The sequence below is a fragment of the Chinchilla lanigera genome, unplaced genomic scaffold (assembly GCF_000276665.1).
Source record: "Chinchilla lanigera isolate Chin_1 unplaced genomic scaffold, ChiLan1.0 scaffold00078, whole genome shotgun sequence".
Lineage (NCBI taxonomy): Eukaryota > Metazoa > Chordata > Mammalia > Rodentia > Chinchillidae > Chinchilla > Chinchilla lanigera.
In genome coordinates, this window is record NW_004955479.1 from 10,940,269 (window position 1) to 10,953,626 (window position 13,358).

At 45.5% G+C, this 13,358-nt stretch overlaps 1 protein-coding gene across 1 annotated transcript in view; it reads left to right on the top strand.

The window, feature by feature from the left end:
* Cpa4 (carboxypeptidase A4) overlaps positions 1-13,358 on the top strand; it is a 23,361-nt gene continuing 10,003 nt past the window's right edge. The window contains exons 1-8 of the mRNA XM_005402437.2: positions 1-110; positions 4,590-4,671; positions 5,080-5,214; positions 6,591-6,689; positions 9,484-9,585; positions 10,942-11,046; positions 11,749-11,859; positions 13,168-13,258. Coding sequence (XP_005402494.1) covers positions 43-110; positions 4,590-4,671; positions 5,080-5,214; positions 6,591-6,689; positions 9,484-9,585; positions 10,942-11,046; positions 11,749-11,859; positions 13,168-13,258 — 793 coding nt within the window. The 5' untranslated portion in view covers positions 1-42. The remainder of the gene's footprint in view (positions 111-4,589; positions 4,672-5,079; positions 5,215-6,590; positions 6,690-9,483; positions 9,586-10,941; positions 11,047-11,748; positions 11,860-13,167; positions 13,259-13,358) is intronic.

The following is a 13,358-nucleotide window of genomic DNA, read 5'->3' on the forward strand; positions in this document are numbered from 1 at the left end:
TACAACCAGACTCAGCCACTGGGGTACTGAGACCTTTACGACATGAAGTGGATACTGTTCTTGGGAGCCCTTATTGGCTCGGGCATCTGTGGCCGACAAAAATTTTGTGGGTAAGTTCCTTTTGGACCTATTGTTACATTTGGTGGTTTCAGCAATTTGGGAGGCAGATGGAATTGAAAAGGAATGGCTGGCTGTAGCTCGGGTGGTGGGGCCCTAGGAGAAGAGGACCCGAGTGCTTGTCTCACCTTTGCCTTTGTGTCATTCTGGACAAGTTACTTCTCTCTGAGACCGGATTTTGGTGGTGAAATCAGGGTTACTGGTCCCCAAGTTCCTCCCAAGCTCCTTAATCTCATGTTAATTCTTTTTCTTCCTAGCTCTTACTTGTAAGATCAATTCCAATCGTCTCCTACCTCCTTACTCCGACATTATTAATGACTAAGAAAGACCAGACATGGCTTGTTTTTAATTTCTGCCATGCTTAAAGGGAAAAATCTGGCTCCCAGGCTTTTTGGTTTCACCTCTGTCAGTGGCAAAGGCCATGCAGAGTCAGTGCTTTCTCCTCAACTTCTGGGCCAGGGCACTTTAATAGGTCTTGCCTAACTACAGCTATGAAAATTGACACACAGGGACACACACTTGTACTCTGTGTATGTGTGTGCATACTACACAACACGCTCCCCACAGAATGCTCTGAGGCTTGCAAGGGAGAGGAGACGTGGGAGCTGGGAGAGACGGAAGGAGATGCCATGGTACCCTGCTAGAAGATTGGATTATAATAACTCATTACTGCAGAACGCTTTGCCATTTGCAAAGAGCTCTTATGTATATTATCTTTTGAATCACGCAACAACTCTGCCAGGCAGGGTGTTATTTTCCTCAATTCAAACATGAAAAAACTCAGCCTTAGAAAGGTTAAGGACCCCCGCCCCCACCCCAAGGCCACTTAGCTGGTAAACAGGAGAGTTGAAACTCTGAATGCAAAAACTCATACCTTTTTCCTAGAACAAGTTAATCTCCAAATAGAATCCTCTATCGCATCCGCGCATGTATTAGCTTACGCTCTTTTATACTATCTAGTTAAAGGGACGTTGGAGTTGTTTATTGAGGTAATTACTTCTATGAGATTGAGTAATTTTTATGGTGATGACTTGTTCATACCTGTGCTTCTACTGCCAAATAGCTCGAAGGGGTTAGGTGTAGCAGGTGGCTGGGCACGGAGATTTTTCCACAGGCAGCTCAGCAGTAGGTGTGTTGTAACTACACTCACTGCTGTGTGGGCTGACACATGAAGCTGTCAAGCTCCCACTACAGCTATTCATGTGGCTGAAAAATCTCTATTTGTCAGGATACAGACCTTTCTTCCAGTGTAGTGGGCACCTGGACTGAGACACCTCGGCCCAGGCCCTAGAGTGCTCAGAAGGGGCTATGCTTCTGAGCTGATTGCAGATGGTTTTGACCAATAGTGGCATCCTCAGCCCCAGATCTGTTCTCACTCCATAGAAGGGAACTCAGAAAAGGTAGGGGATCCTTCCTGGGTTCCTGGGGTTCATAGACAGTTCAATGGACACATAGAGGATAAGGCAGCTGGCCCTGAGCATTTGCATGGTCCTGAAGCCAGGGTGGAGACTGGCTGATGGATCTGAGAATGGCGGTTTCTCCCTTTACCCCATCCACTCGGCTCTCCTGCCTCCCCTCTCCTTTTCTTTTGCTCTGCTGGTATTTTCTGTCCTGGTCTTCAGTGATTTTAAGGATGAAACAATGGCCAGGATGCCTGAGTGCCAGGCCAGCAGAGAACAGGACATGGTTAGTAGTTGGAGTTCGTTGTAGCGTCAGCGGTAGCTGGTGGGCATCTGAGAGCTCCAGGAAGCCATCTCTGAATATCATTCACAGTGGTTGCTAAGCTGGGCTGGGGGGCAGGTGAGAGAGGCACAAGGAACAGGCCATTTGACTGTTGGCTTGGTAGTGGGGGAGGCAGTCACTGACTGTCCAGGACACAGAACAAGTGTGAGGGTGCCAGCCATGGCTGGCTGCAACTGGATAGCACTTGGTATTGAAGGGGACCAGAAGAGCTATCAGAACACTTGTGTAGGGCAAGAGAGGTAGACACTGCCAGCTGTGAATCCCATGTTCCCCTCCAAGGTCATTTTCCATCTTCAGAAAAAGTTCAGGCCAAGAAGTTTGAATGAATTTCCAGATAGTGTTCTGGAGAGGGGATTTTCCAAAGAGAGACAAGGACAGTGAGGGCAATACAAAGGCTGTCTTTTGCATGACACCCCACTTATGTTCTCTGTGCCTTCCAGTACTGATGTTCAGGTGTTCATCAGAGTGTCTGGCACTATCAGTACTGCTGGCTTTTAGCACTATTTGAGGATTGTTCCAAACTTTGCCTCCCCTGGTTAGGGGAGGCTTTGTGGGTGATATGAGCTGGTCCTGAAGCTGGGTGGGAGATCGCCAGGCAGTTAAGGAAAGGACTGGGATTGCAGGCAGAGGGAACAATGTGTGAAAAGACATAACAAAGAAAGTATATGGTGAATTTGGGATTTTGGTGGGGCTGGAGCCAAAGAGGCATGGGAGAGAAAAGTGGAGGGCAGTCTAATGGGAAGAGGTTCCATTCTGCACTGGCCCTTCTGCCCTGCCGCCTGCACGCTGCACACTCAGCTAGGACTGAGGATTCGTCTTCTGTTTAAAACTCATCTTTTTTTTCCCCCTTAAGGCTGCTTGCCTGTGTCAAGGACATGGTAGTTTGACTCCATCCTCCCAGGGCTGCCATCTGACTTAGCAAGCTGGATGGGTTCTGTATTAGTCCATTTTCTGTTACTATAATTAAATACCCGAGAGGGGGGATAATGTATAAAGAAAACAGGTTTAGTGTTGGAGGCTGAAAGTTCAGGATTGGGCTGGTGTTTCTGTCTGTTCAGCCTATTGTAAGGGCCCCCTGTCTGCACCACAACGTGGTAAATGGCATCACAGTTGGAGCACATGGAAGAGAGAGACAGCACGTGGTAAGACAGGAAGGCAGAGAGATTCAGGGGCCAGCCTCTCTCTTTTTATGATAATCTACTCTTGGGAACTAAGTCTGAGAGATCCCCATAAATCTCTCTGCAAGGCCCACTAGATCACACCTCTTAAAGCTCTTTCTACCCACCGACGCCACCACACTGGCTTCCAGCACAGGCACCCTTGGGGCACACACACACAAACCATATCCAAAACACAGAAATTCACACTGAGACCTGCCCAGCCAGGGTTTCTCCAACAGGCCCCAGCTCTTGGGGTGCAGTTGGTTAGTTGCCCACCTCCAGGGTCATAGGAGACCAGCTGGGTGGGAGAAGGCAGGCCTTTCTCAATGGCATCTCCAGACTAGGCACAAAATCATGGCAGGAGCCACTCTGCAGTGGGCCTTGTTTCCCTGGGGCTGGCCTAGCGCCTCTGAGAGCCCCCAGAACCTTCCAGAACCAAGTAAAACCCTGAGGACCCATCTGGAGTGAGCTCGTCTTCTGATAAGGAGCTGCCACGTGAGGCTACACATTTAGCTCCCTGAGACAGAACCATTTACTCTGTCAACAGGTCCTTCAGCCCACAGCCTCTCTAGCAGCTCTTCCTGCGTTCACTCATGTCAAAGGGATGACGCACGCGACAGCATCTAGTGCGGATTCATTCGGGCTGTCACCTAGCAACGGCCTAATGGCTCCCCTGGCTCTCTGAACGGGCTGAGAGCACAAAGCACACTTTTTAGGCTTGGCTTTCTCCTGCCCACACAGGACTTTGGGCCCTCTTCCCCTGCTGCTGCTCTGGAAGCTAAATAATGTATATGAAGCAAGCGCAGGACAAACAGTGAGGGGGGCTGTGACTGGCAGGCCCTTTCTGGGCCTCTCGGGGGCTGTGGGCGGCAGTAAATACCAAGTTCAGCCTCACACCTGGGGCCCTATTTGTTTTCATGGTAACACACATGTGTATGGGGCTCTGGGGCTAGATGTGTGGGCTAGCACCCACCTCTCCCCTGTGTTCTAAGAGGCCAGCAGCTGGCCCTCCCTGGATTGAGGGTTGCTCCCTTTTCTAGCTCTTCCTGGCGTAGAGGTTCTGCCAGGAGTTCAGCCCTCAGCTCTGACAGTGAAGAAGTGCTTCTTTGTGTCTTGAGTTAGCTCTGCGTGTAACTCAGGAACATTCCTTTCTGTAAAAATATGTATGTTTTTCATTATAAAGTAATATAACCACATTACAGAAAACAGATACAAGGGGGGGAAAAGTAAGTCACCCATAATCCCACGACCCGAACTTGAGCACTGTCAGCATTTGGTATATTTCCGTTGTCTGTTTTTCTTCCAATGCATCTGCTTTTTCCATACTTGTAATCATGGCATACATACAATTTTGTGTCCTGCTCTTTCACTTACTGTTTCCCTTAAAGTTATGCATAAGCACTTTTTCATATTTGCCATGAAGTCTTATTTTTAATGGCTATACATTATAACCAAAGACTAGACCACTTCCTCTCATTCCGCTCAGTTCTGTCTGGGACAGTGGGTTTGGGGTTTACTTTCCAGTGGAAAGCTCACCATTATCTTCTGCTCCCCTCCCCGCTTCTCCAGGGACCAAGTTTTTAGGGTTAATGTCAGAAATGGAGACGAGGTCAACAAACTGACTCAGCTAATGAATTCGGACAGTTTTAAGGTATGTCGTTCTTAGTCCTCTTGAGGGTTCTGCCTTGGGTGGGAGAAGACACTTGTACTACAGGTGGTATTATTTTTATTACTGAGGAGTTTCTCTGTATGATCCTGGACTAGTAAATATGCCATTTATACTATTGAGGAAAGAAGAAAGGCTAAGGTGACAGCAATTCAGTGCTGGGGCATGGAGTCCTGAGCAATGGGCTCCCTTCTTTTAACTGCCATTGACATACTACATCTTGGACTCTGGCAGATACAGTTTGCAGGGCAGTTCTGACCACTTGTGATTGTGAATAGACAATGTCTACCCTCAGGTGGGGCTCAGCCTGGATTTGACAGGCTCTAGAAAATGAGTTATTGTGTGTTTTATCTGCACTATCCTTTAGCCTGGTTTTATTTCTGTTCCCTTAAGCTCAATTTCTGGAAGTCTCCCTCCAACTTCAATCGGCCTGTGGATGTCCTAGTCCCATCTGTCAATCTGCAGTCAGTCAAATCCTTCCTGAAGACCCATGGCTTAGACTACTCAGTGACGATTGATGACCTACAGGTGGGTAGGCCCTGGTTCTCTTGGACCAAGCAACCAGTCCAAAGTGGACCTGAGAGATTGTCTAGGTCTGCTGTCATCCTTTTCCATTTCATAGATGAGGAAACTGAGGCAAATGGAAGTAAAGTGCAGTGACTTGTTAGAGGAAAAGCATGTTACAGTAGATCGGGACCTACTAACTAGTAGTTAACTATTAGTGCTGTGCCTTGGACAAGCTTTTACCCCCTGGAGGCTCTGTTTCTTCATCAGTAAAATGGCAGTGGTGACCCTCCTCTTTTTCACGCAGTTTCTGAGAAGGTTCTTTAATTAAATATATGTAAAATGTCTAACAATATTTGATACATCATAGATGCCCCAGTAAGTAATAAGTGTACCTCCTTTTTCTTATTTGCAGTTAGGAGGCAAGAATGGGGGGTGGGTGAGGGTATTGGAGACCAGCTGTAAGAAGCGCCCTTTGAGAAAGGGAGAAAGTCACCAATAGTCCCTGCAAAGGGAACAAACATCACCATCCAGTCCCACGACCTGTGCTGAACAGCAGGACGGTGTCTGGTTCACGCTCTCTCCTTCACCGAGGTGGGTTATAGATAAATTGGTGATTTGGCCCAGGAGTTTCCTGATGGTGTGAACAGCTGTGAGCTTATTAATCATCCTCACATGTCACAGACATCTGCCAGGAACCTTCAAAGTATTAGTGGTTGTAAGAATTTCTTTGTTTCTGAATAGTGTCCCAAGCTGTGTATTTCAGAGGCACTGGATACCAGATGCAGGCTGATGTATAGAGATTTCATACCATAGAATAACCAAATAGTACGTATGTTTCTTCCAGAGAGTAAGTGGGTTTTGAATGGGGTAGAGTAAATACATTCGCCACCAAGAAGTAAAGTTAGATATGTGATACATATAGATAGATGAAAGAAATCTGATCCCCCTTTTTTGTCATGAGGGGTGTGACAGTTTATTTTCAAAAATTATGCCACACTGATCACAATGACCAACATACACATGTTAATGGCTTATCTCCTTTGAAGTCTTTTTGTACACTGACATATTATAGAACCAAGAACATAGGAGAACAAAGATTTTAGATGAAAATGAACACCAGTAAATCTGCTGTTCTACCATTTAAACCACTTCTAAATCAGCGGCATCATGTAGCTATGCAGAACAAACATTCTTTTAGAAGTAGACCATTTGAGTCTACCATTTTCTTGCACTTTAATCTTTAGTTTGTGTAATTTAAGCTACCTGACACCCTTTGAGTCCTGGAAATTTGTGTTGCTTTTCACTGAGGGTGCCACAACCTTGTTCCACCCATGTACCAGGATAATGGCAGGAAAACCATGAACCTGTATTTCATCATGTTGCTGTGTCTGTTTTAGGACCTTTTAGATATTGAAGATGAAGAAATGCAACTCAACGAAGGGCAAGAGCGGAGTGATAGTAACTTCAACTATGGGGCATACCATTCCCTGGAAGCTGTAAGTGTTTCAGTGTAGATTTAAGGCCAAGGTTGTTTGTCTCCTGTGTTTGTAACCTTTCTCCTTACTTTCAGGAGGCATCCATCTTCAGCGTAGTATCACTTCTCAGAGGGGATAGAGTATGACTCTATAATTCCTTTCCATTTCTTGAATTAATCCCTACCTGCATCTAAAAGCACAGTGAAACACAAACTGGACACTCCCCCCACCACACACATATATTCTTTTCTTTTTTTTTAATGCTTCTTTTCTTAACCAACCACCTAAAGAAAACTATGAAGTAATTGCAATAATTTCCAGTCTTTAGATCTCAACCTTCTTCTCCCCTTCTATAATCCCTCATTGAGAATAAAACATTATCGGTGCCAGGAAAGCAGACAAGTGGTTATTTTTAAGGTTAACCAAGTATTTCCACTCATTTATCATGACTTCTTATAGTGTATATTTGTTCCATAACGCATTTTTGGTGCAGTGTTTAGTTAGAAACCACTTTATATAGATGACTGACTTTTAAGATAAGCCAAACTTTCTAGTGAAAACTTGGAGCAAAATAGTTTCATATCATATTGGAACTTGAGAAATCAAGAGGGATTGTAGGATAGAACCACATCATGAATAGCATAATTCTCTTATGACCCCCAGGATCTCTCGCATCTACTAGCTCAGATAAACTCTGTAAGACTGATTTTATTTTAGATTGATTGCAATTTTCCTTCTGTGCATAGCTCCTTCTTGCAATCTTAAGACTTAAACAAATCTAAGTCAGTATTCTCCCTCATCTACCTTAATACATGTCATATGTATTATATGTATATATGTGCACATATATGTACATATGTGCAAACAAAATGTTCCTGGCATGCTTTTCATGACACAGATACTTTTTTTTTTCTAGATGAGGAATTATTTTCAATGGTTGACCAACTATTTCCACTTTTTTTCCATGATTGTCAGTAGCTTAGTTCATTATGTACACTTCCAACTGCACTGCCCCTTGATCTTTTTTGAGACCAGTGTCAGACATCTGCAAAACAGCTGGACAACGTTAGGAGTTCATTCTCAGGCCATAGACGAAAGAGAGCCCAGGACCCTCAGGAGGATCAAGCCCCATGACGTTAGCCTCGTTATCGTGAGGCCTTTCCCAGCTGAGCTAACCATTTCAAATGTCACCCAAGGACCCACAGGGGCTGTCCCCTCACCGGCTGGCTATCCTAGTCTTGCTTTCTCATCCACTCGCCTCTAGTTTCTCTGGCTTTAGGTGCCATTTGCCAGCTAGTTGCCAGCTTCTCTTAATCCGTGGGAGGCCCTTTGCCATAGATTGGTGGGCCATCTCCCTTCTAACTTCTCATTTTCTGCTCTTTGAAGAGCTCATATCCTACCACCACTTAGGGTCTCTTAGGTCTCTAGTGGAAATTTCATTTGTGTCTGCCAAGATCTCTGGTTCCAGATACCATATGTGTATTGTAATGGTGGCTGGCATGAACTTGGACCCATCTATGAACACAGCTTGGTGCTTTAACTTTTCCTAGATGACTCTCTTTCCTCACATGGCTCAGGAAATCCCCGTTTTCCTTCACTCTAGGGTCAATGGACGGAGGAGAGTTTCCAAGCCATTTTTGTGGCCAGATGAGCCAGTTTCCACCTGCCAGTTCCGGCTTTTCACTCAGTGCTGGGTCCTAAACCCTCGGCACCTAAGGCTTCCCCTCTTGCCCACTTCCCTGTAAGTTAGGTCGTTCTTCACCACTGGCACCTGCAGTTTCCCCTTCTTGAGCTTTCCACCTGGCTATGAATTGCTTTCATTGTACTTTATTGGGCTTGCCCATGTACTTGGGGATGGCTTCTTGCTTCCGCTCGGTTTGCCACACTGACTGGCTATAAACTCTGTGAGCTTGATTTTATCACCTATTGATTGCAATTTGCCTTCTGTGTATAGCTCCTTCTTGCAGTCTTAGGGATTAAACAAATTTATTTATTTATTTATTTCCTTCTTTTGGTCTTCAAATGATTAGAGAAACAGAAATGAGTAAACTCTATTTAAATTAAAGTCTCTTTTTCCCCCCTAAAAGCAATAGGGAATATTCTTTTACCACTCCTCGTGACTTGTTCTGAGAAAGCTTTTAGAAAAATCACCTTCAAAGTGGGGTACCCGTGGGCCTGAGATACAGCTCAGCGGCATAAGAGCTTGCCTGGCAAGCCTGAGGTCATGAGTTTGATTCCTGGTATCAAAAAAATAACAAAAAAACAAAAAACAAAGTGGTGTACCCATAACATAAGATTGCCCACTGCAATGAAAGGAGAAACTATTATACCTTCTGTTTATACTTGCATATAATACAACCATTTCTATGTCTTTTTTGTTTTGTAATATTCATACTATATTTGCTTGGTAGTATATATAGGTACTTGGTGAGTGCTCAGTTCTTTTTGCTGATGTAGAAAAGTGACCCCAAGAGTCTGGAGAGTCTTCTTGCCAAGAGCCTTGCCTAAGTGGGGCTATTCTGAAAGCCCAGCTCAGAGTGATGTGAAGACCATTCTTTGGAGCAATATCTGTGTCAGCCTTTCTACTCCAGCTGAGTGGATTATCCCATGGACAGTGAAATGTGTTAGCCTGTAGAAAGTTGTAAAAGTTAGACTCTTCAGCCAGTTCTTTGTAATAATCACACCATAAAATGGTCAACTTCAAGATTAGGGGCCCAGAAAAAAATCATGAGGACCAATAAGGTACAGTTCAGATACCCATCCAGAGCTAAACAAATTTTTAAAATGCCCTTGGGCTCACTTTCTTATGCTTCAGATCTACCACGAGATGGACAGCATTGCCACCGACTTTCCTAAGCTTGCCAGCAGGGTGAAGATTGGACAGACGTTTGAAAAGCGGCCAATGTATGTACTGAAGGTGAGGCTCCGGGGCTGTGCGTGTTCATGACCCAGCTTCAGATCACCAAGGGAGGCAGCTGTTTGGTCTCTGTGATTTCAAGATGGAGGGTGAGGTTGAAAGACATCTTCCACGGCTCAGATTTGATCTGATGAGGAGTCTCCTGCTTTGTGTAATGCAGGGCTGCTAGAAGGAGCCATCCCATTCCCTGTTTTGAGGAAGGAAGGGTCTGAGGACCGATGGTTAGAACGCTAGAATTCTAGCTGCAGTCCTGACTGCATTCCCACTGTCTATTAGTGGCATGGGAAGTTGGGATAGACCTACTTAATCTATTCTGCTTTTAGAGCTACTTCCTGGCAAAGCAACTTAGGAAGCTAATTTCAGGGCCAGTGACATTTTAAAAAATCAATTAATAATATTGGTACATTTTAGATATACATAGTGATAACATTCTGGCGAAATGTTAAGTCCAGCTCTGATCCTTGGCTATACAAAGCTTAATTTCCAGACATTTCTTTTTTTCTTTTTTTGGAACTGGGAATTGAACTCAGGACCTTGAGCTTGCCAGGTAGGCATTGTGCCACTGCACTATATCCCTGGCAATTTCCAGATATTTCTAACAAATTCAGGTCCATATTGGCAAAAGAGATAGAGAATGATGACAATGACATAAATAATCCAGCCGAGTGAATAAAAAGGAATTTGGGCATATAAACCATGGAACAATTGATCGAGCTAAGAATTTGCCAAACCCTTGGCTTCAGAGAAGCCCCAAAGAACCCAGGTTTATAGCACATTACCAGCAGGAGGGCAGACCTGCCACTGAGCTGGTTGCTTTAAAATAATTACATTTAGATTATTTGCCCGTCTGATGGAGACCTTGGCTTCATTAGCACCAAGCTCTGACCCACGGGGCCCCGACACTATGCCAGGGCTGGAGTTAGAATTCATTACTGCCATTTACAAAGAGCTATAGTGAAGCTCTCTTTCTCCTAATTTAAAATCGAATTCATTTATTGCATCAGCAAAACAGCCTGGTTCATGCACCTTGTGTCTGTCTCTGTTGGGATACCATTTGAGTTCTTTCAAGAGACATACTATTATCTCTAATCGCGGCAGCATTCTAATCCACAATAACAATTGTTTCTCCTTTCCATTTGCTCCCAGTGCTGGAGAGGTTCAGGCTGCCCGGAGCTGCAGCCAACCAATTAAGCTTCCTGGTCACGGATAAGCCCGATAAATAGATGGTGCCCTCAGGAACATTTGGTCTCTGAATTATCTTAAATGAATTAAATGAATAGGAGTGAGCTGGGGAGAGGAGAGGTGAGCAGAGACGTGGGCAGGTGGGTCATTTTCTGGCCTGTTTTCCTTCTGCAGTTCAGCACGGGAGGAGGCAAAAGGCGGCCGGCCATTTGGCTGAATGCAGGCATTCATTCCCGAGAGTGGGTCTCGCAAGCCACTGCCATCTGGACGGCGAGGAAGGTCATGTCGCCCGGTATTAGCCAAGGATTCTGGTGGGCCGGTGTGTGGGGGTGTGCTACAGAGTCCCATGTGGCTGGGCCGGGGGACAAGGTGGGAAGGAGCTCGTTACAGACCCAGGAGGCTGGGATCTTTTCAGGTTTGAGAAGTAAATGGTCAAAGCCTCTTGGTCAGCCTATTGTGGCTGAGTGACAAAGTGGCAGTGAGCAAGCTCATGAGCCAGGGAGCTGGACCTAAGACACTGACCTGTAATGGATCACTCAAAGGGAGAGAGCAACACTAGCACCACGCTCAGGCCAACTTTCTGTTCAGCCCCTTCTGATCCCAGGTCCCAGCAATGTCAGAGCCTTTGAAAAAGTCCACTTTTAAGCTTCTGCTGAAAGGGAGGGGTGTTTTAAGTCTGCATAGGGAGGGTACACCTCCCTACCCCTTCACAGGGGCTTAAACTCCTAAAAATGTGTGACTCCCCACTGTTGGCGGGAATGAACAAAGCGGGTGCCACAGGACTCACTGCAGTTGCTATTGTCATGCAGCTGTGTCCCAAGGGTCTGAGGGACTCAGCTCTACAGAGAGCTATGCCCACGGGGACAACAGGGAGGTGTCAGGGTATAGGCTATTCTTCGCAGGTGCAGGGGATCTCTGGGACTTAGACCTAATGACCCAGGCTGGTGTGATGTAGCTGACAAACAGTCTGTCTCTGCTTAGATTGTCTCTGAGTATGGGAAGGATCCAGCTGTCACATCCATCTTGAAGAAAGTGGATATTTTCTTACTGCCCGTGGCCAATCCTGATGGATATGTATACACACAAACCCAAGTGAGTAATCCTGAGTGGGCTGGGCTTGGTGTGAAACTTCCTTGTTGAATTTCTTGCTTTGCTGATGCCTTTGGAGAGAGCTGCCACCAGTATGCATATTATCAGCTTTCTTGGGATTTCATTTGCTAGTCATTCTCTGAGCTGAGAATCAGCAGAGAGTTTCTTTTTTTTTTCTTTTTCTGGAGAGAATAGTCGCAGGAACTCTCTATTATGGGTCTTGAGCGATTATCATCATTTTACCAATCTTACTCATTTTTTTCTCTCCCACACAATCCTTTTTTGATGTATTTTAAAGCAAATCCCAGACATCATGATATTTCACCCAAAACTACCTTAGTATGCATCTCCAGCTGATGATAATACTGATAAAAACCTCAAATCTACTACACCTCTGTCACCTTTGAAAAATTAATGGAAGTTCTTTAATATCATCTAACACCCCCAATTATCTTAAAAATGTCTCTATGGAGTCAATTTGTTGGAGTCGGGATCTAACAAGGCCTGTGCACTGCATCTGGCTGCTGGGTCTCTGCAGTCTCTTTTATTCTACATCAGCACCCCCAACACATCCTTTTAAAATGTCATTCTTTTGTTGGAGAAACCAAGTAATTTCCTGTATAATGTCTCACATTCTGAATTTGGCTGATGGTTTCTTAGTTGCACCATTTAATTTGCTCCCTTATTCCCCAAGCTGGAGTGTGACTGGATTCAGGTGGATTTTTAAAGGCTAGAATAAAATATGCGCTGTGCACTTCAAGTACATCAGTGATCATCAAGGCGCGTGATGGCCACTGGCCCTGCTTCTCCCAAAGCCAACAATTATTCAGTGCGTTCAGTTGGGATCGGCCTAGTTCCGTGATGGCCGACCTTCTAGAGACTGAGCACCCCAAAAGCTGCAACCCAAAGCTCACTTATTCATCACAAAGTGCCAACACCACAATTAAACCTGAATACTGAGATTTTAATTTAGAAAAAAGAGTTGTTATCTGATGCTCCGCTGCTGGGGCACCTTGGCTTGCGTGCCAACAGAGAGGGCTCCGTGTGCCGCTGCGGCACGGGTGCCACAGGTTCTCCGCCCCTGGCCTAGCTCTCACATAGGACATTCTCAAGGGGCATTCTGGGGGAGTCCCTCTCTGACAGCCAGAATGGTGAACTCTTCTCTCTCTGAGCGATGACAGCGAATTCCCCAGGCAGGGCCTGCAAGTTGCTTGTCCTGTTTCTTGTGCTTGCCACCATCATGGCACTCAGAAAAATCTTTTACTGCCCCTGGGTCCTGACTTAGCTCTGGGTGTTTTATGACTTGTTTAGAACCGGTTGTGGAGGAAGACGCGGTCCCTGAATCCTGGAAGCCACTGCATTGGCACTGACCCAAACAGAAACTGGAATGCGAGTTTTGGAGGTAGGTGGGGGACAGTTTCAGATTCCGCTGCCGTTAGTGAGCCTGTCCTGTTCCCTGAGGTGGTGGGGAGGGGGCGAGTTGCTACTGTCTTCATTGCTCT